At 43.4% G+C, this 26,688-nt stretch overlaps 1 protein-coding gene across 2 annotated transcripts; it reads right to left on the bottom strand.

Moving 5' to 3' along the window:
• On the bottom strand, window positions 1-26,688 carry PANK2 (pantothenate kinase 2). 2 transcript variants are annotated; one of them, XM_025876334.2, is made up of 7 exons: window positions 26,328-26,688; window positions 12,826-13,178; window positions 8,611-8,864; window positions 7,145-7,321; window positions 5,368-5,491; window positions 3,621-3,746; window positions 1-573 (listed from the first exon to the last, which is right to left on the bottom strand). In XM_025876334.2, exons 1-7 carry the CDS (start codon window positions 26,590-26,592, stop codon window positions 523-525), a joined length of 1,350 nt encoding a protein of 449 aa, XP_025732119.2. In that variant the 5' UTR covers window positions 26,593-26,688; the 3' UTR covers window positions 1-522. The 2 variants fall into 2 exon arrangements, with proteins under 2 accessions (XP_025732119.2, XP_073734441.1); XM_073878340.1 differs by lacking the exon at window positions 1-573 and having other exon boundaries at window positions 3,720-3,855; window positions 26,328-26,686.

Raw genomic sequence — 26,688 nt, 5'->3', positions numbered from 1 at the left:
TTTGCAGATCCTTGAAATAAAACATGTTTTTCAGTATGTTCACACAAAAGGCTAAATGCACACCACAGTTAATGCACAGATGATGATCTCCAAGGCCATATTGACAACATTGTGATTAGATTACAACATACAGTGCTTGCCTTACATCTAGCAAGTTCAACAGGACACAAAACCACAGTCAGCTGAACACAGAACAGCTCTCCCCTGAAGTAGCTCCAGTAAGTGACGCTGAATTTTAAATATACATGGCGGTTAACAAAGCTATACTGAAGAGCAACTTCAACACCGCAGATCCTCACTGCCATGGACATGGTCCACTTTTTATATATGTATCTTTCCTTACTGGTTACTAGTTTAGGCTGAATTTTTAAGGATTTATCTTGATGACTTAGAAAAATACACTTGTCCTTTCTTGCTTTGATTCGGGTAGTACACAATCATAAAATTGAATAAGTCTCTTAAAAAACAAAAGTTCACAGATCCCACTGTGGAATGTTCCAGGAACCCCTCCCCAGGTAACGATCAGGGGATCTTCAACAGCTCAAGGAGTGCTCCAACGGCTCCAAAATAACCCTGAAAAAAAAGTACACCAAAAATGAGAGCAATTTTCCTTAGACTTATTTAAATTACCATAATATGATTAATAACATTAAAGCCAACAGTGAGGGCCCTTAATTCCTGACACCCATTCCTTCAGCACCCATTGTGCTAAACCCAAGGCCAGCCTGGAGCAGAGAAGCTCTGAGAGCTCCCAGGCTGGGGAGGAGGGCTGGATGTCCAAGACACCCAGGCAGGTCAGCGTGTGAGACCAAAGCGCACGGTGAGGGCTGCAGGAGCTAGGGGCCCACGGCGGCCCAGTCACCTCCCTAAGAGCCCATAGCGGGGCTGTCTCCTGCAGAAGGAGGAGGGGAGAAGCAGTGGAGGCCCGGAGCCTCGCCAGACAACTAAGGAATGAAGGGAGGATGGGACGTGAAGTGCAACGGGGCAGGAAGGGCTCGGGGCTGGTCAGAGAGGGTGAGGGCCTAACTGGGCTGGGGATGGAAGGGAGAACGGGAAGAGGGTGGAATGGACTCAAGACCTGCCTGAAGAAGGGGAAGAGGGCAGCAGGGAGGTTTAGGTCTTTCCTTTGCATCTGGCAACAGTGCCCGAGAAAAGGGACACACGAGCAAGAGACGCCCTGAATCCGGAACAAGGCAGCGGCGAGGGCAGCACGGGGAGAGGCGGGCAGCAGAGTGGACAAGAGTGCCCCGAGGCGACGCGATGAGGGCGGCACAGATGGAAAAGCACCATGGGCGGGGGGAAGGACCGAAGAGCCCAGAGGGAGGGCAGAGGTGTGAAAAGGCCAAGCAGCAGGTGAAGGAAGACAATGTTGGATCATCTCCAGAAGTAAGTAAAGTCGAAGTCAAATACAACCAAGAACCAAGACCTTAAAACCCAAAAACAGAAAAGAAAAGAAAAAAGAGAACTGAATATATCAAAATGAGAGCAAACCCGCGCGGGCAGAGCGCGTGCCAGCAGGAGTCGGAGCCGAGGGCAATCCTCCAGCGCTCTAGAGCCCATCAGGGTCTCCAAGGGACAATGAATCAAGCAGTCTCGGAAAGAGGGACATGACCGAAAAAAGGAAAGTGGGGAGATCCTGAAAGACCTGCGCCCGGACTGAGAAGCTGCGAAGAGTCTCTGCCATAAGCCGGGAAGGTCCAGCCCGGCGCCCAAGGCAAACCACTCCAAGAAAAGTGGCCACACACGAGGGGGGCTGGAGCCTCTCCTCACGCTGTTGCCTGGCCTTAAAAACGGGCGGCCGCACGATGAGTGCGGCGGAGGGGACGACGCGGAGGGACCCCGGCCCCGGCCGAGGACGGGCTCGCGGGCGGCTCGCGGTCACGGCTGGCGCTGTGCTGTTTTCCGTGGCGTCCCGAGCGGCAAGCGGAGAGACGAAGCTAACCACTACACGAGCGGCCCTGAAGGCCCAGGACCCAGGACAGACCCCAGCACCAAGGGGAGGCCGGCCGTTCCGGGCTACTGCACACGAAGGCGAGGGCGCGAACGCGGGCCGAGAGGGGCCGACGGGGGTCCGTCCGTCCGCCGCTTCCTGAGGCGTCACGCGCACCGCGGCTGCGAGCAGGGGCCCGAGGCAGCCGAGCGCCACGAGCGCAGCGACCGCCGCCCGAGTCCGACGCCCCGGAGGCCGCAGGGCCCGCGGAGAGTCCGGGCGGAAGCCGAAGTCAGCCGGCGGGAAGGACGGCCAGATGTCCGACCAAGACTCCGCAGAAAGTGTTCAAATCCTAACTATTACGGTGTGAAGATTAAAACAAAGTCAGCCCGAGAAGCGACTCTCCACGTCCCACCTAGGAAAAGGTTTTCCAGAGGCGGAAACGGAGCGGGAGGGAAGTTCTACTACGATGTGACACGAGAGAGGGTTTCTTTTCATTCTAACGTAGAGCAAAATGAAACAGGTCAAAGATCACAGAAAGATACAGAAGAAACTTAATGATAACTGGGTACCGATTTATCAATAACATTAAAAGTAAAAAAAGCTTTGAGGGCACAAACTTACAGCGAGCAGCACGGAAGCGGGAGAGCGACAGCCCAGCCCCGCACCCCCCGGGGCAGTAAGGCGCGCGGACCCCGCCGCACCCGCCGCACCCGCGGCTCCCTCGGCAGCCTAGCGGAGGGACGCGCTGTGCGCCTTAGCCCTACACAAGGTCACACGGCAGACTTATGCAATTAAAAACTTTTTAATAAAAGTTAAAATATTAGATGACTAAATTTTAAGCTTTTTGAAAAGGGGAATTTGTGTACTTTGAATTTTAACTATGAATTTAAGCCACTTAAAGAGGAAAAAGAGCAACTTGAAGGGAAAAAGCCACCTCTGTAGCACTTCAAATCGTATTCTGTCAATTCCTATAAATACTATTGTTAAAGTAAATGTGCACAAACAGTTCTGAAAAATGTTCATGATAACACTATTTAAAATCCAACAACACTGGAAATAGTCCAACTACCCCACAACCAAGGGCACAGAAGAGAGACCCCCCCCCTACAGCTCTGGTTCTATTTCCTCCCCCAGCTGGGGTAACACAGTAGGGCACCCCCCACGTGGGGCATCAGGTGGGCAGCTCGGTGATTCTCCTCCATCCTGTCACTTCCAGCCTGTCTAGGCACTAGCTCTCACAACAGTGTGGTTCTCATCTTGGAATATGTTTTTGTTTGTTTTCAGAACATACATCTTAAGTAAGTGGCACATGAACTGTATCAACACATAAAAACTGACATCAAAATGAAAAAAGCAGAACCCAGAGTAAATGCATTTACAAAATAAGTATAATGGGAAAAATATAAAGGATGGTTCAGAAAAGAACATAACCTTAGAAATACAGGTGTTCATCAAGATTTCTTTAAAATTGCTGAAGCTCACAATTAAATTAACCAAAAATTTCTCTTGCATTAAATCAGGTAAGAAATAGCTCTTGGACATTACAATCAAAGTTAAACCCCCATCATGCTTTCACAAAAAAATAAGAACTGCAGTCCACTTCAACATTTATGTCAAGTTCCAACGCAGTGGGAATTGCATGCCCTTTACGTTTGTTAACATTATCACAAGAAGTAAGTCCGCTTACCTCGTGTTCCGAAAAAAGTGCTTTCAACTGCCCCTTGGACCAATAATCCAAAGCATATGCCAAAAGCCGCATGGCGATCGTATTAATTCTCAAGAAATTTCCAACAAATACCACCTGGTTAATGTTCTGAGCACATCAAAAAAAGGCAATTAGTTTTCATCTTAACTTCTGTTCTCTCGTAAAAGCTACCCCAAACAGAGCACCATGTGCATGGTTTTTAGCAGCAACTTGACTCCTGAGCAAAAAACAAAAAAAGTATTTACATTTAATCCAGTTGGTCCAAGGCTACTTAATTTGAACCCGGACAACTCTGGACCTACCCACTTCAAACCATGCCAGAAAATGTCACAACAGAAAACAAATTAGGAAAACCATTTGTATTAAATATGACAAACAATAACTGCTATTGAAGTAAAAGTTTTATACAGAAAAAAAAAAGACCAAATTCAAAGAAGGAAAGTGACACAAACAAGCAAATTATACAAGAAATATAATAGGAAAAAATTCAACCCCCAACAGTAGTCAAAGAAAGGAACATTTTAAACCTATTAAAAGCAGAACAACTAACTGAAATTCCACCCCCAACAATGAGCCAAATTATGGTAACACTGATCCACTCATTCAGTGCTACAGAGATCTGAATTAGTACGACCCTTGTGAAAAGTGCCTTGGCAATACCTATCAAAACTCCCAAGCATGGGCATATTCTTTAGAAGAGAAACCTCACTCCAGAGTAAGTCCCTTATCAGGAATAAAATGCAACCAAAGAAAAGCTTCACGCTTAAAAATGCCTTCCTGCAGAGCGATCAGTGCCAAGCAACCAAATGCCCAGCTCCATGTGATTTATGATACAAAAACAAATCAAATATACAACAGTGAAATTTTAAGTATTTAAGTAAAAAATATAACATGGTATGTACACCCACACCAACTAACAGATCTTAAAATACGTAAGTACAGGACGAGGAACATGCAATAAAGGAAACAGTAACTTTAACACATTGGAACGAAGAATGTTTTTAATTACTTGATGCTGATACAGTATCTTTTTAATTAAAAACAAAACAGTCTTTTTGTACCTTTCCAAGTCTCCTTTTGAAGCCACATGCCTACATCATCTCTTTCACAGAATAACTGTAAACAAAACTGTGTAAGTAGGGACACACAGTAAAGGCGGTAAGGCCGCATCCTCTGGGCCCCCAGGGAAGGCGGTTCTCGGTGCTTTCATAGCCCTGTACAATGCTGCTTGACCTGAATGCTACAAGGCAGCACTGTAAAGAAGCTGAAAGCACAAAGACAGCTCGGCGTTGGCAGGGAGGGCGGGCACTCCTGGGCCGCCGGACCTTCTCCAGCTTCAGCGGCTTCCTCCAGAGGCCTTCCCAGGGACTGCAGGGCTCCGCGGGGAGCACGGGACCTCTGGCCAGCTGCTATCCGTCACCGCCACCCACAGTCCCTGTCACCCGGAGTTCGGACTGCCTTCCTGCCTTCCTACTTTCTCCCCGAAAGATGTATTTTTACTTCTAGATAGTGGCAATATTTATCTTCACTGAGAGGGAAAAAAAAAAAATCAATCAGTGAAGAGGAGTCTACATTTGAAGAGCTTTAACTTCCCCAACGAAAAGAACTCCACCCCGCCCGACTACACTGAGGCACCGTCCGGACAAGACAGACATTGTACACCAGGCAAGGCCCCTTAGTACGTTCTGTATTTTCCTCAGAGCATCAAAAGAAATCCACGTCCCCTTACTTCATTAAGGGCACACATTCTTGCTATTGAGCCAATGTTGTTGGTGATGGTGATCAATGTTGCTCTGGCGAGGTCCTCTTTACTGACTGCCTCTCGCTTCTCCTTGCTCATCATGTTTCCAAAGCTGTGAAGGGAAAGAAAATACCCAGCAGCTGAACCAAAGGCAACACAGCCCAATAGAACTTAAATGTTACTCTACTAAGACAAATGTGACATTGTTCAAATCTTCAAACTTTTTATTACAAAATAACAGAGCATCTGCTCAAAGAGAAACACAACTCTGAAGAAAGCCCTCAAGCTTCTGAATAAGCAAATGCCTTTCCTGCAGCTTCCACTGAAACCTAGCTTTGATAACAGATCTTCACACATCCAGGTAGGATCTCATCAGATCCACTCTAAGGCACCATTGCTCCTTCTGCAGCCAGGGACAGTTCCAGAAAGACACCTCTATTGGCAATTCGATCCCAAGTGCACAGCCATTCCGCTCAGCTGAATGGGCACATTCTGTCGGAAACTGCTCCATCAGAGCAAAGCAAAAGCGCAGACAGTGGAGTCCCAGAGTAAACTCCTTAAGAGTTTCAGATTTCCCTAGAAGATAAAGTACTTCAAAGTACCTGACCAGGAGAACTGCTACATTAATAACTGTGAGCAGAACACAAACCCAATCAGAAATGGAAGTGATTAATAATGTGCAAATACCACAAACTCAGAATGTGACATCAACAGCATTTACAAAGTCCCCGAAATTAGTCCGCAAGCATGTATACGTGTGGTCCTTTTTCTATGATTAAAAAAATCACATGTCATAATACACAGAAAACAACTTTTTCTAAACAAACCAGGAATGAAATTTAAAAAACAATCCCCGAGGTGCCTGGGTGGCTCAGTCAGTTGAGCGTCTGTCTGCCTTTGGCTCAGTCTGCCTTCGGCTCATCAAGTCATGATCTGGGGGTCCTGGGATCACCCTGAGTCAGGTTCTCTGTTCAGCGGGGAGTCTGCTTCTCCCTCTTCCTCCCCCCACCCCTGCTCATTCACGCTCTTTCTCAAATGAGTAAAATCTTAAAAATAAAAAAAAAATTCCCTTTACAATAGCATCAAAGAGAAAATAGTTAGACATATATTTAACAAAAGAAGTATAACAACTGTACACTGAAAACCACTACCATAAAACATAGGTAAAAGAAAAGCAAAATTCTAAATAAATGGAAAGACATCGTATCTTAGGTCAGAACACTTGATAATGTTAAGATGGCAATACTCCCCAATGTGAGCTACAAATTCAACACAACCCCTATCAAAATCCCAGCTGCCTTTTTGCAGCCACTGACAAGGTTATCCTAAAATTCACCTGGAGATTCAAAGTACTGATTCATGCTACCACATGGATGAACCTTGAAAATATGCTAAGTGGAAAGAAGCCAGTCACCAAAATCTCATATTATAAGACACCATTTATATGAAGTGTCCAGAACAGGCAAATCTATAAAGACAGAAAATATATTAGCATTTACCAAGGACCAAGGAGGGGAAATGAGGAATGAATGACAACTAATGGACAGAAGGTTTCTTTCTGGGATAATGAAAATGTACTGAAATTACATTATGGTGATGACTCCACAATTTGGTAAATAGACAAAAAACCACTAAATTTTACACTTTAAACAGGTGACTTTATAGTATGTAAATTATAGCTCAATAAAAGCTGTTTAAAAGGAAAAAGATACACCCAATACTTAATACCTTATTCCCGTTTTTCTTAGAACACACAGACCCTTACCTTGATGCCACAGCCCAGCCCGGCAGTCCGAACCTCTCATAGTCCCCTCCATAAATGTCTCGAACTAGTTTATCCACTTTGGTGCTATCTCCACGAGATGCCATTTCAAGAGCTTCTTCAAAAGTGGTACAGCCAGTAAGAAGACAGCAGAGACCAAAAAAAGTTCCTCCTCCAAGACTGATTAAAAACAAACAACACAGTATTATAACATTTTAAAAATAAGAACAGGAAGGTAATATTTATGAACACAAAACCACATTCATACATCAACCCACTCTTGCCCTAACCTAATCATGCAGATGCCTCTGGCAGGCAAGTCTGTGGAAAGATAAAAAACAAGGTACCTGATATATACCTTGATAGATACATATTCACATGAGCCAACAAGCAAAATGGCAAAACACAGGGCCCACGCCCCTGGGCCCACCCCCCCCCCCCCCCCCCCCCGCCCCCACGCCCCCACGCCCCCGGCCCCACGCTCCCAGTACAGTCTGAGCATCTGCTGAGTGTGAAGAGCCTGAGGTGCGGATCTGCCGGCCACACCCAGGCCACGCTAGCACCTCCCTTCCTTTGTCTCTCCAAACTCCTGGTCACCCTGGCTCATCAGCAACCCCACCGCACAGAGAACTCCTCCATTAATGTGTTTCTCCCCCAAAATTACTCATCTCATTTTTTAATTCACACCTGTGAAAAAAACCTGGTCTATCCCAATCCCCAGCTCCTTGTTCTGCCTCAAGTGATCCCTAATCCTTAAACCGCAACAAATTCATTCTTGCCTGCCACCCCTCCCTTTTCAGCCTGCCCTCCCCCAATCAGTTGTCTGTTGCTCAGTACCTCACCTTCCAGATCTCAGACCATCCTGTGGGTGGGTGGGTATGCGTGCACACACACGCCTGACTGTATAAAATCTAGGCCAGGGGCGCCTGGGTGGCTCAGTTGGTGAAGCGTCTGCCTTTGGCTCAGGTCATGATCCTGAGACTGAGCCCCACATTGGGCTCCCTGCTCAGCTGGGAGTCTGCTTGTCTCTCTCCTTCCCTCTGGTCCTCCCCACCGCTCGTACTCTCTCTCAAATAAATACAAAAAATCTTAAAAAAAAAAAAAAAAACCTAGGCCGGTTTCAAACCTGGGATCTTGCCTTGCAGATGCTACCTAGTAGCTTTAACTTTATGGTATATGCACATCATACGCTATCTAAGGGTAGGGACTAGGGGCTCAATGAGTCTGACAATGAGATATTTTACAGAACTATGATAATGAAATCCTGAGCAATACAGATTAAAGGAAAGTAGGTCACAATACCAGAATTTTCAAAGAGAAACTATTTGTTTGCCTAATCCCAGAAAAAAATGTTTTTCACATAATTTAAACAGATCCTTAAAAGTATACTTATATGCAATACCTGAAAACTCACTTTTAACCCATCAGGATATCAAGAATAAGCAGTAACCTTTATATAAAAGACCTACCTGGTACCCGTGACCCGCTTGTAATTATCTTTGGAATATACTGCTAAAATGCTAACCCCAGAGCCAATGTTCACCAGAAGCAGAGGGTATGGATTTTTCAAATCAAACGGTAACTTCTGACATTTTTCAGCATCAGCAGGGTTTTCAAAGTAATAGCACTGTGACCGTCCATTGAATCCAACTGAGTCAATGTATAAAATTCCTTTTACTAAACAATCTAGTTCATCAAGTTTGCAAAGCTGAAGGTCACCTATCTGTAATGAAATAAAAATGTATTCAGACTTTTTAACAGGCTAAACAAATAAAAACTCCACTTAATAAGGCACTCCATTCAACAAAGCATAGAAATGCTCACAGATGTGGATTATTTATGCATGATTCACAGAACAGACCTGGACACAACACACATAGGGACAGAGTGACAAGACAGACCCAACTCCACCCCACCTACAAACCGCCTTCACAACCGGAGACTTATGCTGAGACCCAAACAGAGAACGAGAGGTCTACGCTCAGGGACTGGGAGTCAGGAGCCAGGTGAGATCACAGCCCAATCAGAAAGCTGACTCCAAGAAATTCAAGTGTCTCAAACACCTGGTGACACATGGCAGGAGCCACAGGGACTCTCACGTCTCCCTTCCTAAAGACCATCTTCAAGACTATGGAGCAGTACCAAGGCAGGCCACACTTTATTATTAATAAGCAGACGTCAAAGGGCTGAAAAGTGTCCAAGTAGAAGGCAAGATTTTTCACTATCTAAACCGATTACAGCCCCTGAAGGATGGGAAGATTTTAGCAGTTTCAAAACTTACAACTTCATTCAGTTTAAATAATAAAGGAATGATTATTATTCATATTAGGGGGCATTATACAGCAATTAAGAGTGAAAAGGATCTTCTATTTTTTTTTTCAAAGATTTTATTTGACAGAGAGAGAGAGAGAGCACAGTAGGCAGAGCGGCAGGCAGAGGGAAAGGGAGAAGCAGACTCCCCGCCGATCAGGGAGCCCAAGGCGGGACTCAATCATGACCCGAGCCGAAGGCAGACGCTTAACGACTGAGCCACCCAGGCGCCCAAGGATCTTCAATTTAGAACTGAAGTGGGAAGAACTCCAGGATGTGTTGTCAAAAACGCAACTTGAGTAACATTTCATAAAGACCCTACCTGCCTGTTTCTAAAGCCAAGTTTATATGCACATGGTATGTGTCATACACAGTCATGCACAGAGAACTAGAAAGGTATGTCAACTTCTAACAGTGGTGATTCTGGAGAGATGGCAGAAAGAAACCCCCACTTCACTCCCTGGACTCCTAACCCACGTGAACGTTTAGGAGCACAGACCCTCCATATATGTGCAAAGGGAAAACTGCCTCGACCCGCTTAATGCACTGATTTCTACTTACAACCAGGTCTAGCCCTGCAAGTTCCCCCCCTTTAATTCTACTCTCACTTGATTGCATTTACTGTCAATTTATTCAGATCCACAGCAGAGAGGGAAGTTAACAGGTACCTTCATCTTACTCCTTAATTAATCCCTAAGTAAGACTATGAAATTATTCCTCTGACCAAACCCAAGCTCCTAGAGGATTCATCGCTGTCCTCACTGTACCTGCTCGTGCCCTCCCAGCTGTCATGAATTCAAAACTGACTTCCTGACATGAGATCTCAAGTGCTGGCATTTCCACTTGGAACTTTTCATCACTTTCCACTGGTGGTCTACGGGGGCCCAAGCCGTTGCTCTCCTTTTCCTTCCTATAATTCCTGTCATCCTGAAGTGTCCTGCTAATTCCTAATGAATCCCCACCTCTAAATGAAGAATGACTGAATGCACAGCTAATTTCACTAACACAAGGTATTCATAATGTACGTTCTGCACCAAGCAAACCCAGTATGTTCAGAAATCTGATTTGCATTAAAAAAGCAACAGGGTAAACTCAGTATTTTAAAAAATATTTCACTGTAGGGGCGCCTGGGTGGCTCAGTTGGTTAGGCGACTGCCTTCGGCTCGGGTCATGATCCTGGAGTCCCGGGATCGAGTCCCGCGTTGGGCTTCCTGCTCAGCGGGGAGTCTGCTTCTCCCTCTGACCCTCTTCCCTCTCGTGCTTCCTATCTCTCATTCTCTCTCTCTCTCAAATAAATAAATAAAATCTTTTAAAAAAATAAAAATAAATAAAAATAAAAAATATTTCACTGTAGTTTATTAAATACTAGTCACTCCTAATGCACAAACAGCATTTGACGGGCATTTCATTTTCCTACAATTTTCAAGTACAGCACTGGTGCGTGCATACAGATGAGAAACCCCGACAGCCTAAGAACCAATTCCCAAGGTCTAAAATCCTCTTTGCACCCTCCCCTTAAATTACCACACAATGCTGAACCTCTGGTAACAACCTGAATGATTTTCAAATATGTTCCAAAGGGCATCTCTACAGGGTCCCAGAGAAAGCTTTTCTCTGTTACGTATCAATTATGATCCAGAGTCCACTATGAAGCTTCCGCAAAGGAGGGGATCATCTCTCCTCCAGTTACACTTCCCCTTTACTCATGCGTGGAAGAGAAACCACTGAAAACCAACAACCAAAAGAAATCCAAGCAAAGAATACAGAAACTTGTTTAAAAAAATCATGTCAATTATGGTCAGTGATAAGACAAAGTCAGGAGACAGAAAACAAAGAAAGAGGCTAAGGTCACAAACCATACAATGACACATGGAGAAAAAAAAGGTAAACTGACAAAGGCAAAGGCAGAATCTCTAGAATAACATTCTCATTAGTGACATTAAAAACATGGTCACTGAAGGTATTTTCAATCTATACTGCCCCCTGAAGGTCCCAGTCTTGGCCAACTCACTTGTCCACTCTCCCACCTACCCCATCCCCACATCCACCTTAAAGGACCTAGCCTCAAGACTCTGCAGAGTGTTGACTAAATGAAAACAAAAGCAGGTACCCACTGGCACCCCACCAGTGTCCCCACGATTCAGAGACTCCTATTACAAGAACACAGCACAGAAGGCATCAGAAGGCATTTGGGGAGAGGAGGCTCCGCTGTTAACCATTTCCAACCAGCCCTGAGACCAAAAAGCCACTGCTTTGGACCAGAGTTCCTTGTTTTTTTTAAATAGTAAACTTGCCAAGAAAACAGAGGGGAACAGGAGAAATTATGTGGTAGATGAGATGAGAAACAATTTTATGACATGAAATGACATTTTCAAAAATTATTTTACTTAATTATTTTTTAAAAGATTTATTTATTTATTTATTTGAGAGAGAGAGAGAACAAGAGCAGGGGGCAGGAAGAGGGAGAAGCAGACTCCCCAGTGAGCAGGGAGCCCGACTCAGGGCTCGATCCCAGGACCCCAGATCATGACCTGAGCCGAAGGCAGAAGCTTAACCAACTGAGCCACCCAGGTGCCCTATTATTTTTTTTAAGTAGGCTCCATGCCCAGCATGGGGCTTGAACTCACAACCCTGAGAGCAAGAGTCACATGTTCCACCAACTGAGCCAGCCAAACTCCCCAAAATTATTTCCCAATCTCATTGTTCAAGAGTTTTTTTTTTTTTTTTAGTAATCTCTACCCAAAATGGTGCTCAAACTCACATCCCCAAGATTAGAAGTTGCATGCTCTTCCAACTGAGCCAGCCAGATGCCCCTCACTGTTCAAGACTTAATGACCTGTTCCTCATAGATAATTCTTCAGTCTGCTTATCACAGCTTTGCTATTTTTTCAACACTAGAAGAACAACAAAATGCTCTGGTGGTTGATCCTCATCAACTTATCTGAACTGGGCAAAAAGTAAACTCCACAACAATCTCTAGATGGCTAACTCCTGACTACCACTCATTTACATCTATCTAATCTTAATCAGACTCAAGAAAATTCAAGTTCTATTAGAAACAGAAATGATTCCACCACTTGCTCTTGGTATTATTTTTAACAATCAGATTACCAAGACACCCGGGTGGCTCAGTTGGTTGAGCGTCCGACTCTTGGTTCCTGCTCAGGTCATGATCTCATGGGTCATGGGTCATGGGATCCAGCCCCATTGCCAGGCTTTGTGCTCAGCGGGGAGTCTGCCTGAAGATTCTCTCTCCCTCTCCCTCTGCCCCTCCTCACACACGCTCACACACCCCACTTGCTCTCTCTCAAATAAATAAATCATTTAAAAAAATCAGATTACCATAAATTGTATATAAGCTAAAAAATACATACTGTGAGAAAATCCTGCTCAAATTTGTACGCTCCACCTCCAGTGGCACAAAAGACAGTGTGGAGACTCGAGAAGTTTTTATCTCTGCCCATCTGAATGAAAGCAGGCATGTCATGAGTGGGAAAGCGTATAAAGTGCAGATTGCCCTTGCGTCCACACAGAGTCAGGTCCTTTAACTCCAGGTGCACGTCCCGAATACCTGTGGACCCATAAGCCACATTGGAGGTCAGGTACTTCCGAATGCTTTTAAGACTTTCCACCTCTTCCTCTTCTTCTTCAGCAGTGATGTCTTTGGGTTCAAAATAAACCAGCTTGACCAGGGTTCCACCAATATCCAAGCCAAACCACGGAAAAACTAAATGGAGAAGGAAAAAAAAAGTCAGAACAACTTTTTTCTGAAAACTAAACATATATATACTAGATGAGCAACTTATTCATACCTTGAGGTTTCCAAGGACTATAAATACAAAAAGGGGTTTGGATAAAGAAATAGGATTCTGATTTGGAAACACATATTAAAAAAAAAATCAGAATACTGGGCCAACCCAACCTAACCCTATTGAACAGATAAGCCCAAAATATACTATGAAATATTAAAAAACAACGAAGTGACTACCCATGAACCTCAACTCTGGGGTAAAAAAAAAGAAAGATTGAGAATGAAAATCTATATCCTTCCCCTTGGCTTAAATAAGAAATGTTGAGGGGCACCTGGGTGGCTCAGTCAGTTAAGCATCTGCCTTTGGCCCAAGTCATGATCTCAAGGTCCTGGGATCGAGTCCCACATTGGGCTCCCTGCTCAACCGGGAGCCTGCTTCTCCCTCTCCCTCTGCCACTCTCTCTCTCTGTCAAGTAAATAAAATCTTTAAAAAAAAAAAAAAAAAGAAAGAAATGTTGAGGGGGTGCCTGGGTGGTTCAGTCAGTTAAGCATCTGTCTTCAGCTCAGGTCCTGATCCCAGGGTGCTGGGATGGAGCCCCAGGTCAGCAGGGAGTCTGCTTCTCCCACTTCCTCTGCCCTTCCCCCCAGCTTGTGTGTGCACACGCTCTCACTCTCTCTCTCTCTCTCTCCCTCACTCTCTCAAATAAATAAAATCTTTAAAAGAAAAAAGAAAAGGGCACCTGGGTGGCTCAGTCATTAAGAGCCTGCCTTCGGCTCAGGTCATGATCCCAGAGCCCTGGGATCAAGCCCCACATCAGGCTCCCTGCTCCACGGGAAGCCTGCTTCTCCCTCTCCCACTCCCCCTGCCTGTGTTCCCTCTCTCGCTGTGTATCTTTCTTTCAAAAAAAAAAAAAAAAAAATAAAAAAAAAAAAAAAAAAAGAAAATCTTTAAAAAAAAGGAAAAAAAATGCTGAAACTTTTCAGAGCTCCAGTTTAGTACGCAAATTAGGGGTACAGGAAATTCCCAATCCATGTAAGATGTAAACTCCAGTAGTCAATTTGTCCCTCAAAACCTGATGTCCCCAAAATAAAAGGTTTCAAAGGACTTTAATGGAACAGACATTTCAGAGTTATATCTGTTCCAAAAAAATGGCTTCGGGAGATCAGATGAAGATGGACTGCACAGACATGCATGACTTTGCCCTCCCAGCTTAGATCACAGAAATGACTAAAGATAGAGGTTTACTGATGTATTATTTTCCAAAACAGTTCTGGGAAACAAGAAATTATATGATCAGCAGAACTAGGTTGACAAAGGCAGTAACTGTCCAGAACCCTCAAGAGAAGAACTGTATAAAAACCGGGAGTAGCTATGAACACTGGGAGCATAGAGGTGCTCCATCAAGCCGTACACAGGGGTAGCTGCATGGGGAAACAGGAGCAGGCTCTGGTGGCCATGGGTGATCTGGTGGGGAATGCATCTGGCGCAACTGGACAGACCAACCACTTCCCTCCCCCCCCCGCCTACCCCGGCCCCCCCACTACCAGAAGCAAAGTCTTCACTAAACCAAGCACTTAAGCCAAAGAGTCAGGATGGCACCCAAGTAGCTACTATCACTCAGAAGAAATGAGGAGCCCCCACACCTGGCCATATATACCTACAGTCCATTCTAGGAGACTGGTAAAGAGACAATGCATCCACGGACAGAACAGCAATCCTCAAAACAGAGATGATCACTTTACAAATTAGAATCACCAAAAGGGAGATCTATACCACAAAAATGAGAAACTAAACATCTGAAGAAAGAATTGCAGGAACAAACAGGAGACTTAAAAATAATCATAGGGGCACCTGGGTGGCTCAGTTGGTTAAGCGACTGCCTTCAGCTCAGGTCATGATCCTGGAGCCCCGGGATCAAGTCCCACATCGGTCTCCCTGCTCAGCAGGGAGTCTGCTTCTCCCTCTGACCCTCCCCCTTCTCATGTGCTCTCTCTCTCAAATAAATAAATAAATAAAATCTTAAAAAAAAAAATAATCATAAATACCCTCAGAGGTAAAGTAAGATCTCATCCATAAAAAAAAAAAAGCTACCACAAGCAAAAATCAGAAATTAAGAAATGATTGCCACCTGTGGTTGTGACTGCAAGAATCTACATGTGATAAAATTATACAGAACTAAATATGCATACACCAAGAGTTTATATAAAACTGGTGAACTCTAAGTCAAGTCTGTGAATTGTATCAATGTTAATTTCTTAGTGGGGGGGGTGAAGCTTTCAAAACCAAAAAAGGGGGGAAAGGGACAAACTACTCTATACTTAACACAGATAAATTCAAAAATAGGCTGAGTAAAAGAAGCCTGCACAACAGGCTACATACTATAGGATTCCATTTATAAGAAACCCTAGGAGATACAAAGCAATCATTTCTGCATCTGACTGGAATTATATTGTTGGCTGGGGGAGGAAGGGAGGGAAAGACTGGACAGGCGCAGGAGAAAACTTTCTGTAGTAACCCAAATCTTGACTGCTGGAGGTGAGGGGAAAGCTTCACGGGTGTATGTATCTGTCAAAATGCATGGAATTGTACACTTTAAATGGGTGCAGTTGCTTGTGTGTAAATTATACCTCAATAAAGAGTTTTATGAAAGAAAAAAAGGAACAAATCTATTTCCAAAATAAAGCTCAACCAATATATTTAATGGGCACAGAAAAAATAAATGGAAAACAAAAGAAATTCTCCCAAAATGCCTCTCAAGTATGAAGAAAAGGTAGATTTCTATATATATACATAGAAATACACAACTAGGAAGTCCAATATCTACCTTCTCTGAGTCCCAGAAATTTCCTGGGGGAGAAAGGGGAGGAAAGACATAAATCATCAGGTTCACTAGTGTTAAGCAGAACCAATTAGTGGAGAAAGGGCAGACTTAGACACATGCTATTGAAATGTCAAGAAATCCAAGGCACCTGGATGGCTCAGTTGGCTAAGTGGCTGACTTCTGCTCAGGTCATGATCAAGCCCCATGTCAGGCTCACCACTCAGCAGGGAGTCTACTTACCCCTCTCCTCCTGCTCCTCCCCTGCTTGTTCTCTTGCTCTCTCTCTCAATTAGGTAAGGGGCACCTGGGTGGCTCAGTCCTTAAGCATCTGCCTTCAGCTCGGGTCATGATACCAGGGTCCTGGGATCGAGCCCCGCGTCGGGCTCCCCGCTCCGCGGGAAGCCTGCTTCTCCCTCTCACACTCCCCCTACTTGTATTTTTCACTCTCTATCAAATAAATAAAATCTTTTAAAAACAATTCAGTAAAATCTTTTAAGAAAATTTTTTTAATAAATGTCAAGAAATCCTAAAGACTTCCAAAGATTGCATGGACATGGATGGAACTGGAGGGAATTATGCTGCACGGACATGGATGGAACTGGAGGGAATTATGCTAAGTGAAATAAGTCAAGCAGAGAAAGACAATCATCAGATGGTTTCACTCATATGTGGAACACAAGGAATAGTGCGGAGGACCACAACGGAAGGGAGGGAAAACTGAATGGGAAGAAATCAGAGAGGGAGACAAACCATGAAAGACTCTGGACCCCAGGAACCAAAGTGAGGGTTACAGAAGGGGGGGGAGGGGGTAAATGGGTGATAGGTATTAAGGAGGGCACATGTGGTGATGAGCACTGGGTGTTATACACAACTAATGAATCGTTGAACACTACATCAAAAACTAATGATGTACTATATGCTAACTGAACATTAAAAAAAAAACTTTTCAAAGAAAAAAACTGAATTCCTACAAAGATACATAAATCACACAAAGGTGGAATTAGATTTTTCATCAGCGACATAGATGCTATATAAGACAATGGAGCACTGGCTTCCAAGTTATAAGGAAAACGATTTTGAAACATATCCAGCCAAATCAGCTTTCAAAGAGGAATGCAAAAGAAATTTTCACACATGAAAGAACTCGATGTTTACTACTCAAAAACCTTCTCTGAAATAATCAGTAAATGCGTTCCAATATAATTTAAAAAGCATCCAAGAAGGTACGAGTGTTAAGAAACAATGATAAGCAAAGGAAGCAGCAATACATGTGACTTTCAAAAACTCAGCAATCTGGAACTAAAATACATGATTTCAACACAGGAAGTTGAAGAGGGAAGAGAAAGGAGAGGGAAGTGAAGCAAACTGCAGTTCTGTCTTGATGGGGGAAAGAAGATACAGATTCTGATTAATTCTAAATAAGAATGAAGTGACAATTTAAACTCATCAAAATTCACAGGTAACTCCAGAAGAAAAAAAATGAACATATGACCTTCAAACAACTATGGAAAAAAAAAATCAGTTCAAAAACAAAAACAAAAAAAAATATGGGAAGTACAAAACAAAAAAAATGATAGGAATGGGGCCAGTTAAGCATCTGCCTTCCGCTCCGTCATGATCTCTGAGTCCTGGGATTGGGCCCCGCACTGGGTTCCCAGTTCAGCATCCTCCCAGCTCAGCCGGGAGTCTGCTTCTCCTTCTGCCGCACCCCCCATGCTCGCTCTTCAAATAAATAAAATCTTTAAAAAAATGAACACAAACGTATCAGTAATCACAAACTGGTCACATTTCCCTTCTAAAGAGAAAATTCAATTATATGCTTATATAAAAAGATACATTTAGGGGCGCCTGGGTGGCTCAGTTGGATAAGCGACTGCCTTCGGCTCAGGTCAAGATCCTGGAGTCCCGGGATCGAGTCCCACATCGGGCTCCCTGCAGGGAGTCTGCTTCTCCCTCTGACCCTCCTCCCTCTCATGCTCTCTGTCTCTCATTCTCTCTCTCTCAAATAAATAAATAAAATCTTAAAAAAAAAAAAAGATACATTTAAGATAACAAGTAGACTGATGGTAAATAAATGGCAGAACACCCACAACAGAGTCCCATCATGCTTTAAGATGAAAACAGCATTCAGTCAAAAGTGCTCACATCAAAATCTTAAGCACCTCACTGAAGACTGATATACCAGGTGACTTACATTTAGGAACCATGGTATAGTTAAAGTCAAACCTCATGTTTCAAGACCAGCACTGCATTTACGCTCACATGAGATGTGCCCGTCCAAACAGCAATCTACCAAGGAAATAGGATTCACAACTCCCATCGTATACTCACTTGAAATTATATATTCACTGACCAATTTGTTGGTAAATCGCTGGCACCATTTATTGACTTATTTGAATTTGGGTAAGCAAAATGAATGCCTGAACGATGCTACTCCACTGTATTAAGCCAATGTTAATAGAAAGTAAATACAATACAAGCACACTAAATAGAATTCAAGCTAACAAAAAGCATTAAAAGAGAACAAAAATATCATGTGCATAAAAGAAGTAGAATTGACAGGATCCTAACAAATGCTTCAAAAATATTAACAAAGAGAAATTCATAAATCTACACAATAACTTGAGAATGACACAGAAATTTGTAAACACACACACACACACACACACAACACACAATAAAGGTATACGGAGGATTTGACTATCAAAATAATAAGGTGGATCTGTGAAACATAAATAACTTTGTATCAAAAAACAAATATACTTTCCTTTCAAATACCCATAAACCATACAAAAAATTAACTGCACAAGCTCAAAGGACCTCAGCTTCCAAAGAACATTCACTTTCCACAATACTTCAACGTTATAAATCAACCCAACAAACAAAGTAAATCTCTCCACCTGGGAACTTCTAAACCCACTTCTTTTAACTCTGAAATTAAAGAGGAAATCAAAACAAAATTTTTAAATGAATGACAATAAGAACAGTATGTATCAAAATCAATAGAATATACCCAAGGTGGTATCCAAAGGTAAACTTCTAGCCTTAAATGTTTATCAAATGGATTAAAAAAAGAAACCTGAATAAAAGGGAATCTCACATAGAGTGAAATACTACAAAAAGAACAAAATAGACCCAAAATAAGCAGAAGGGAATTATTTTTTAAGGAGTTATTCATTTATTTGAGAGAGCGAGGGAGAGAGAGCGCAAGCATGAGTGGGAGGGACAAAGGGAAAGGGAGAGAGAATCTCAAGCAGACTCCACGCTGAGCACAGAGCCAGACGCAGGGCTTGATCTCATGACCCTGAGATCACGACCCGAGCTGAAAGCAAGAGTCAGACACTCAACCAACTGCACCACACAAGCGCCCCAAGCAGAAGGGCATTATTAAAAATAAAAAATGTAAATGAAATTAGAAAACCATCATCATCATGAGCAAAGCCACAGTAGAGCTGATGAATAAAATCAAGCTTTGAAAAAGTCATTAAAACAGACAAATCTCTGTTAAGTATATCCAATAAAAAGATGCAACTTTTCCTTATGAGAGGAGGGGAGGGGAGGGAAGAGAAGAAAAAGAAAAGAAAAGAACAAAGATATAGCCATGGGGCACCTGGGTGGCTCAGTCAGTTAAGAGACTCTTGATTTCAGCTCAGGTCATGATTTCAGGGTCATGAGACTGAGCCCCCCGTCAGGCTCCCCACTCAGCGGGGAGTCTGCTTCTCTCCCTGTCTCTTCCCCTCTCCCTCTGCCCCTTCCTCCTTCAGCCCCCCATGTCACAGTGCTCACTAGAGCCTCTTTCTCTCAAATAAGTAAATCTTTAAGCATATAACCAGAGACTGTGCAAGTAATACAATTTTGTACAAATGGACAATACACAATTTTAATGTTTAAAATGTTCCCTACACAGGGGCGCCCAAGTTAATCTAACAGTGTCAATGCAATTCTAAAGAGAAAAGCCATTCCACCCCGGTCCCAGGGATAGTCCTGAACTTTTTTTTACACCTACAATAGTTCCATTGTCAGTGGCTGGCCTAACCCAACCTGGCACAAGTCATGAAAAGTCTGTCCCTGGCATCTACAGGAAAAGTTTCTTCACTCAAGCACGCAAACAACGCAACAGCACTGGATATGATGAAAGCAAGGAGATTTGATTCCTATTTTCCTACCTTTTAACCATCGCCACCAACCTCGAGTTTAGCAGACACACAGCACTCCACCAACAAACATATCACATCAACAGTACTGGAATCTGAAGATGTGGACATATCTAAGACCAACAGAAGATTGGTCCTTAAATTAAGCTTTAAATTAAGCTTGTCTCCCATTTCCTTAGATTAAAAAACCAAAACATTAATATACGGCTATTATATTTTAAATGATCATCTCTTAACAGCCAAGCACTATATTAGGCACTTGACTGTATAAGCTTATTTAATGCTTGCAATAACCATATAAGGCAACTACTATAATCATCCCACTTCTCAGATTAAGAAATGGAAGTGTAGGGGCACCTGGGTGGCTCAGTAAGTTAAGCGACCAACTCTTGATTTTGGCTCAGGTCATGATCTCAGGGTCCTGGGACTGAGCCCCACATCCAGCTCTGCAGAGGGTGTGGAGCCTGCTTAAGATTCTCTCTCTCCCTCTGCCCCCCTCACCCACCCCCTCAAAAAAACAAAACAACAATAAGGAGAAGAAAACATAAATGCAAAAGGGCCCAAGGGCCCAGTCAAGAAAAGGCAGAGGTGGGACTCAAATCCAGACTTCCTAAAACCTTCAACAAGCCTCTTTCCACAAGTATCTATACAAACCTTAGAGCACAAAACACACATTCTTTAGTTAACATGAAAATAAAATTAAAAAGCAGTTTAATAAAAATCATACTTTAAATAATCAGGAAGGGGGCACCTGGGTGGCTCAGATGGTTGGACGTCCTTCGGCTCGGGTCATGATCTCGGGTCCTGGGATCGAGCCCTGCTTCTGGCTCCCTGTTCAGCAGGGAGTCTGCTTCTCCCTCTCCCTCTGCCTCTCTCCCCTGCTCATGCTCTCTCTGTCTCACATCAATAAAAATAAAAAATAATCAGGAAGATCAACAATAAAGAAAAATAAGGAGTCTTAAGCAAAGCTCAGTTCATATGCTTATTATAGCCTTTAATGGCTTCAGGATTCTTCTCTGTACTACTCATCAAATCATTTACATATCCAAGAACTGAGAAACACTGAGAAGCATGGGAGGTCCATTAGACACATATTCTCTGATAATGGCTGTGAGAATTGTCGGGCCATAGAATTCTTTATTTCTAAACATTCAGCCTGTCCAAAGGGGTTTAGATTCCTATCACTGACTGCAAGACTGCCCCAGATACCATAATATAACGAATACTGGAATAAGCTTTCAATCCTTGTTCAAAACACTGTACTGCTTGGAAAAGTCATGGAAAAACGAACTTTTGCTATACCATCAGTCTTCATAGCTCACCAACAGAACAGTTATTTATCACTTCTAATTTGTGAGTCCCCCTATTCCATTAATTTTCACAAATATTTTAGTCAGTTTACAACCCTTAGCCTATTTCCTGATATTGAGGCCTCAAGGTACTCAGTCTAGATAATTCATACTTGACTTAGGACACATTTCTAGAAAGAACTCAAGCTCTCCCTCACAGGTTATTTATGTAAAACCATCTGCAGCACCATGTCTGTCTCATAATGAGTCTCAACAACTGAAATGCTTTCCAATAGGAAATAAATGGTTTATAAAAGTGTGCTCAATTTTCCAACATTACGAACTATGTCTTTACCAGACCACATGTGGTTAAGAATTACAAACCCAAACCTCTAGGCTGGTCTAGGCAGCAATCCTTGGCCTCACCTTAAAAGAGGTACTTTAATAATAATTATTCTTATTTAAAATAGTTTTAACTTGGGGACTAAGTTAAAGGCTGCCTAACAGGCATCCTTCCCTAATTCCTACAAAATATCATATATTATCAAACCAGCAGACTCAATAATAAATTCTATATTCAGGAAATATACACATGAAATCTAGTGAACTACTAAAAACTAAAGATGGCTCCCACTTTTAGAAAGCAAACTTTAAGCCATTATTTAGAAAAGGGGTTTTCACATGCTAGTCAATCTTGCTGACATAAACTGAGAAACAACACAATAAACTGAGAAAGAACAGTGCCTGAAGTTAAAGATACCCCAAAGATATGAACTTGAAAAATGCTCACTAGGTTATAAATTTAAGCCCAACAAACATCACTGGTCTTTTAAATGACCATTCAAAATAACTACTCTTTTCTGCCTGATAAAGGTCCTCTCTTAACAGCCTACAAGTCTATTGTATTCCTTTTCTCTCCTTTTAACGTGTTTAAGCAAAAGATTTTTAATAGCATGCATCACTTCTTGCTTAGGGTACCCCCTAAATAAAAAGAGGGCAGGGATGCCAACAGTGAACAATCATGTTACCTAAATGCATGATTCACATATATAGCCCCTAAAATAACAGACTGTACCATTTTACACAGCTACATAACTGGACTATTTTTAGGCCCTGCTTAATGCTTCACATTTGTTATACAACCAAAATGAAGGGCCATATTTACTTTGATTTCATTTAGATTTAAAGCTGATAAAGAGGTTAAAAAGCATCCTTTCCCATTCTCTCAAAACTAGGCTACAAAGCAACAGAAATCTTTTTTCCTGAGCTCCGAATAGGCAGCCTTCCCTAATTCCCCAGCTGAAGATGAAACACTGCACATAATAAAGGACAGTCTCCCAGGGCCCCAGCACCAATTCCATCCTGCCAATACTGATACTCCCCAAAAGCCAAGGAAAAGCAATCCGTTTGCCAGGCTAGTATTGTCAAGCTATAAACAAAAGCTTTATTTTCTACATCAATGGCGGTTAAGGATACTCCATGACTGGTATGAGTCCAAAAGCAGCATGTCCCAAGGACTTCCCTGGTGTGTTACATCATGCTTGAGAGTCACCTTCAAAGCTCCAGCTCGTATCCCCACCCATAGGGCACTGTCATCCCAGGTTCCCACACCTCCTACACATCTGCTGTACCTCTGGGACCCTTGATTAAAATACATGTTCTCTTATCACATGCCCGTATACATTTGTCAAAACTGTACATTTTGCTGTATGTAACTATGCCTCAATGAAATTTTAAAAATTAAATATATGCATTTCTTAGACCCTTCTGCTGACCTGAAGGGTTTTTTTTTAAGCTTCCGAGTGATTCCATGTGAGAACCACTGCTCTGGGTTACACTGCACATACCTTCCCTCACTCAAAAATGGGGAAAGTCAAGAACACTGAGTCTGAAGTCAGACATTTAGAATCAAAAGACAGCTCCGTTATTAACTCGCTATTCACCCTTGGACAAAGGACAAATTTCACTGACATTGTTTCCCCATCTGGAAACTGGGGATTTAAAAAAAAATCCTACCATACAGGATAGTTGTGAGACTTAAGTGATATGTTTATAAAATATGTGGCACAATGTCCAACACAAGTAAGCACTATATAACCATCATTAGTATCTTTGTTTCCATCAATTTAAATCAATCTTTACTTGGTATTTCTCTCAGTCCTGTGAGATACACTCCACCTAATCTAAAACTTCTGAAGAACTTCCTTAAACACAGAGATGCCTAGCCTCATCCCTAATGCCTGTGTAAGTCTGGGATGAGAACAGGCTTGAGAATCACACTGCTCTAGGGAACATGTGTAGCAGAACAGGACTATATGGGCCATAAGAATTCCTAAAATAAACTGAGTAGCTCCTTGTTTCAAATGATGACTAGACTCCTCCCTTTAGACAAGTAGTATAAGGACATCAGAATGAGGCTTGCTAACCTCAAAAGAAAGGTGGCACCACCCTATACCCAACTTCCCCAAAGATAAATACAGAGATTTAGTCTTCATTGAATTCTCTCAAAGTTAAAGCCATTCTTGAAGGGTTCAGCAATCAACAGGCTGTCTCTCCATCGAACCGCTGCACCCCTGGATAGTAAAAGAAAAAATAAATGGAAGAAAGAACAATACCTTGTTTATTTCTCTGGCAGGTCTCATTACCTGAGATGGCTTTTCATGATTTATCAGAGAAAGCAGTAAAGGGGACCATGACAAGCATCAAACATAAAAACAAAAAATAAGCCCTACAACATGAATATTTGTCTTCGTTCCTTAAAAGACATCTCAAAACCACCTTACATACCACCCCTACCCCCCATTATAGTTTAAACCAGAGTTTTCCAGAGCTGTCTCTGAGCCACCTGTACCTAAATGATATGAGCAGCTTTAAAATGCAACTTCTTAGAACCCTCTCCAGATTCTGATTCAAGAAAAGAGTTGGACCCCAGGAATCTGCATTTTTAACTCCCAAGGTCATTTTTATGCTCAAAATTTTTAAGTACTACCACAGTTGCTAGAAAATTTCACCTCAAGTAAGCCTTAAACACAAAAGACGGAAATTATGCTTGGACTTAGAGCAATGAAGACAAACTAACCGAATATACACAATTCAATAAAGCACAGTGGTTAAGAGGATGTATGAAGCTGGGGCGCCTGGGTGGCTCAGCTGGTTGAGCGACTGCCTTCGGCTCAGGTCATGATCCTGGAGTCCCGGGATTGAGTCCCACATCGGGCTCCCTGCTCGGCGGGGAGTCTGCTTCTCCCTCTGACCCTCTTCCCTCTCGTGCTATCTCTCATTCTCTCTCTCTCAAATAAATAAATAAAATCTTTAAAAAAAAAAGGGGGGGGATGTATGAAGCTGGACTTGCTGAATTTACATTTCTATTCCACCACTCCCAAGCCATTTTACACAAGGCAAATGTGCCCCAGTTTTCTCACGTGTAAAACGGAACACTACCACCTACCTCAGAGTTAGGAGTACTAACGAGTTATTAAAGCTCTCAGAAGAATGCCTAAAAATTTTAAGAAGAGTGCCTGACCCCTGCAAACACCCAAAATACAATATTTAGAATCCTTATGGCCAATGGCCAAAAATGGTTGGCTATATGGCTGGGGTTCTTATTTGCTGAATCCCTGGAATTTACATCCATCTCTAACGATGTAGTACAAAACCATTAAGGAACGAATATTGTGCACTGCTTAAAAATTAGATGCTTCTCAAATAAAACACAAACCAGACAGCTGGCTCTAGAAATGGTATAAGTTGAGAGCAGTTAATCTGTTTTTCAAATTTCTTTCAAGAAGATAGAAAAAGACAAAATAACTGAGACTCCCAAACTTTTCATAGTGGAAAGAGGGCTACATTTAACATTTAATCATCCAAATCACAGAAAAGAGAGATAAAGCAACCAGGTGGGTGGGCTAAGGTCAAGACTATCCAATAAAGACCTCACACTCATCCTGCCACTTTCCCTTACTCTCATTATCTGCATTTAGAACAAGCTGACTTCCTGAAAAAGAAATCTGGCAACGACAAGGGAAAAAAATATCTAACCATATGTAAAATGTCACTATATGATAAAGCTCGTATTAGAGTATTAAGACAGTGGATACTTTCAACAGTAGCAATGGCTGCCAGACAGAGAACCTGAACTGAAGACCTTTAAAGGGGGGTAAATATTTGTACTAGGTCACAACGCAGAAAAAGAAGCCTGATAATAAAATGGAGAAACCGATTCTCCGAAAAGAGCATGTGCAACTGCTAAGGCGAGATTCTCTCAAAAGAAAAAGCCTCCATGCCCAGAATGCTAGTTCTCAATCGTATCACCAAACAGATGCAAAGAAAACAGAGAGGGTATCTCGGTAGAGATGACCCGAATTCTCACGGGAAGAAAGGCAGAATCCAGTTTTAGGCCTGCAGCAACTCAAGGGCCAGTCAACCATTTTCCAGGAAGCCCGAAATCTCCAGATTTAACGTCTTGGACAGCTCTTTGGAAACCCACGGAAGACAGACATTGGTGATTCCAAGGATTTAGGGGGAGGGGAGGCGGTGGAAAAGAGTCAAAAGAAGCCTCCTCGAGGAAAAAATCAACTGACTCGTGGGCAAAGAATACCCAAGGAGCTGAAAAGAGGGAGAAAGGGTTCTGGGTAAAGACCCTCCGCTCCCACAACCGGAAAGCGCGGACCACTGCGCGCGAGGGCTACGCGGGGGCCGAACCCCGATCCCCCGAGCTTGGACCCGAGGCCTCCAGTCGGCTGTCAGCCCATGCACCAACCTGGGACCACCGTGCGGGGGCACTGTCCCCGCGCGGGAAAAACGGCGGCCGGGCCGGATGGGGGCAGGGCGAGCCGCGAGGACGACCCGCCGGGCACTTACGCTGCCGCTTCTTCCTAAGGCTTTCGACGCGCTGGCGGGAGACCGAGGGGGCGCAGCTGCAGGAGCCGGGCCGGCTTCGTCTGACGCACTCCGCCGAAGCCGAGGCCCCGCCTGGGGGCTCCGACTCGCTGCTCGCCCGGCACCGCAGCAGCTCCCGCCGCCGCCCATCAGGCCCTTCGGGCGCCGGCTCCCCCGCCGACGAGGCGGAGGTGTCGGACGCTCTGCCGGGGCGTTCCATGGGAACGCCGAGCCGGCCCGTTCCCATCCGCAGCAGCCACCGCTGCCGCCCGAGCCAGCCCCCCAGCGCCGGACCGCTTGTCGCCTCCTCCGCGGCAGTCCAGCCCAAGCAGAAGCGCACCCT

The sequence above is a fragment of the Callorhinus ursinus genome, unplaced genomic scaffold, assembly GCF_003265705.2.
Source record: "Callorhinus ursinus isolate GAN/ISIS: 27379988/994484 unplaced genomic scaffold, GSC_fseal_2.0 scaffold29, whole genome shotgun sequence".
Taxonomy (NCBI): domain Eukaryota; kingdom Metazoa; phylum Chordata; class Mammalia; order Carnivora; family Otariidae; genus Callorhinus; species Callorhinus ursinus.
Note: the sequence above shows the minus strand (reverse complement) of the source record. Positions and strands in the feature narration are given on the sequence as shown.

What these genes read in the sequence shown, in the direction of transcription:
- PANK2 (XM_025876334.2), bottom strand. Translation starts at nt 26,592, where the DNA reads ATGGGAACGGGCCGGCTCGGCGTTCCCATGGAACGCCCCGGCAGAGCG. An exon ending in AAGCGGGTCACGGGTACCAG is followed by an intron (nt 7,322 to 8,610) that starts GTAGGTCTTTTA and finishes GTTTTTAATCAG; the next exon opens with TCTTGGAGGAGGAACTTTTT. An exon ending in GAATGTGTGCCCTTAATGAA is followed by an intron (nt 3,747 to 5,367) that starts GTAAGGGGACGT and finishes TGATGTGCTCAG; the next exon opens with AACATTAACCAGGTGGTATT.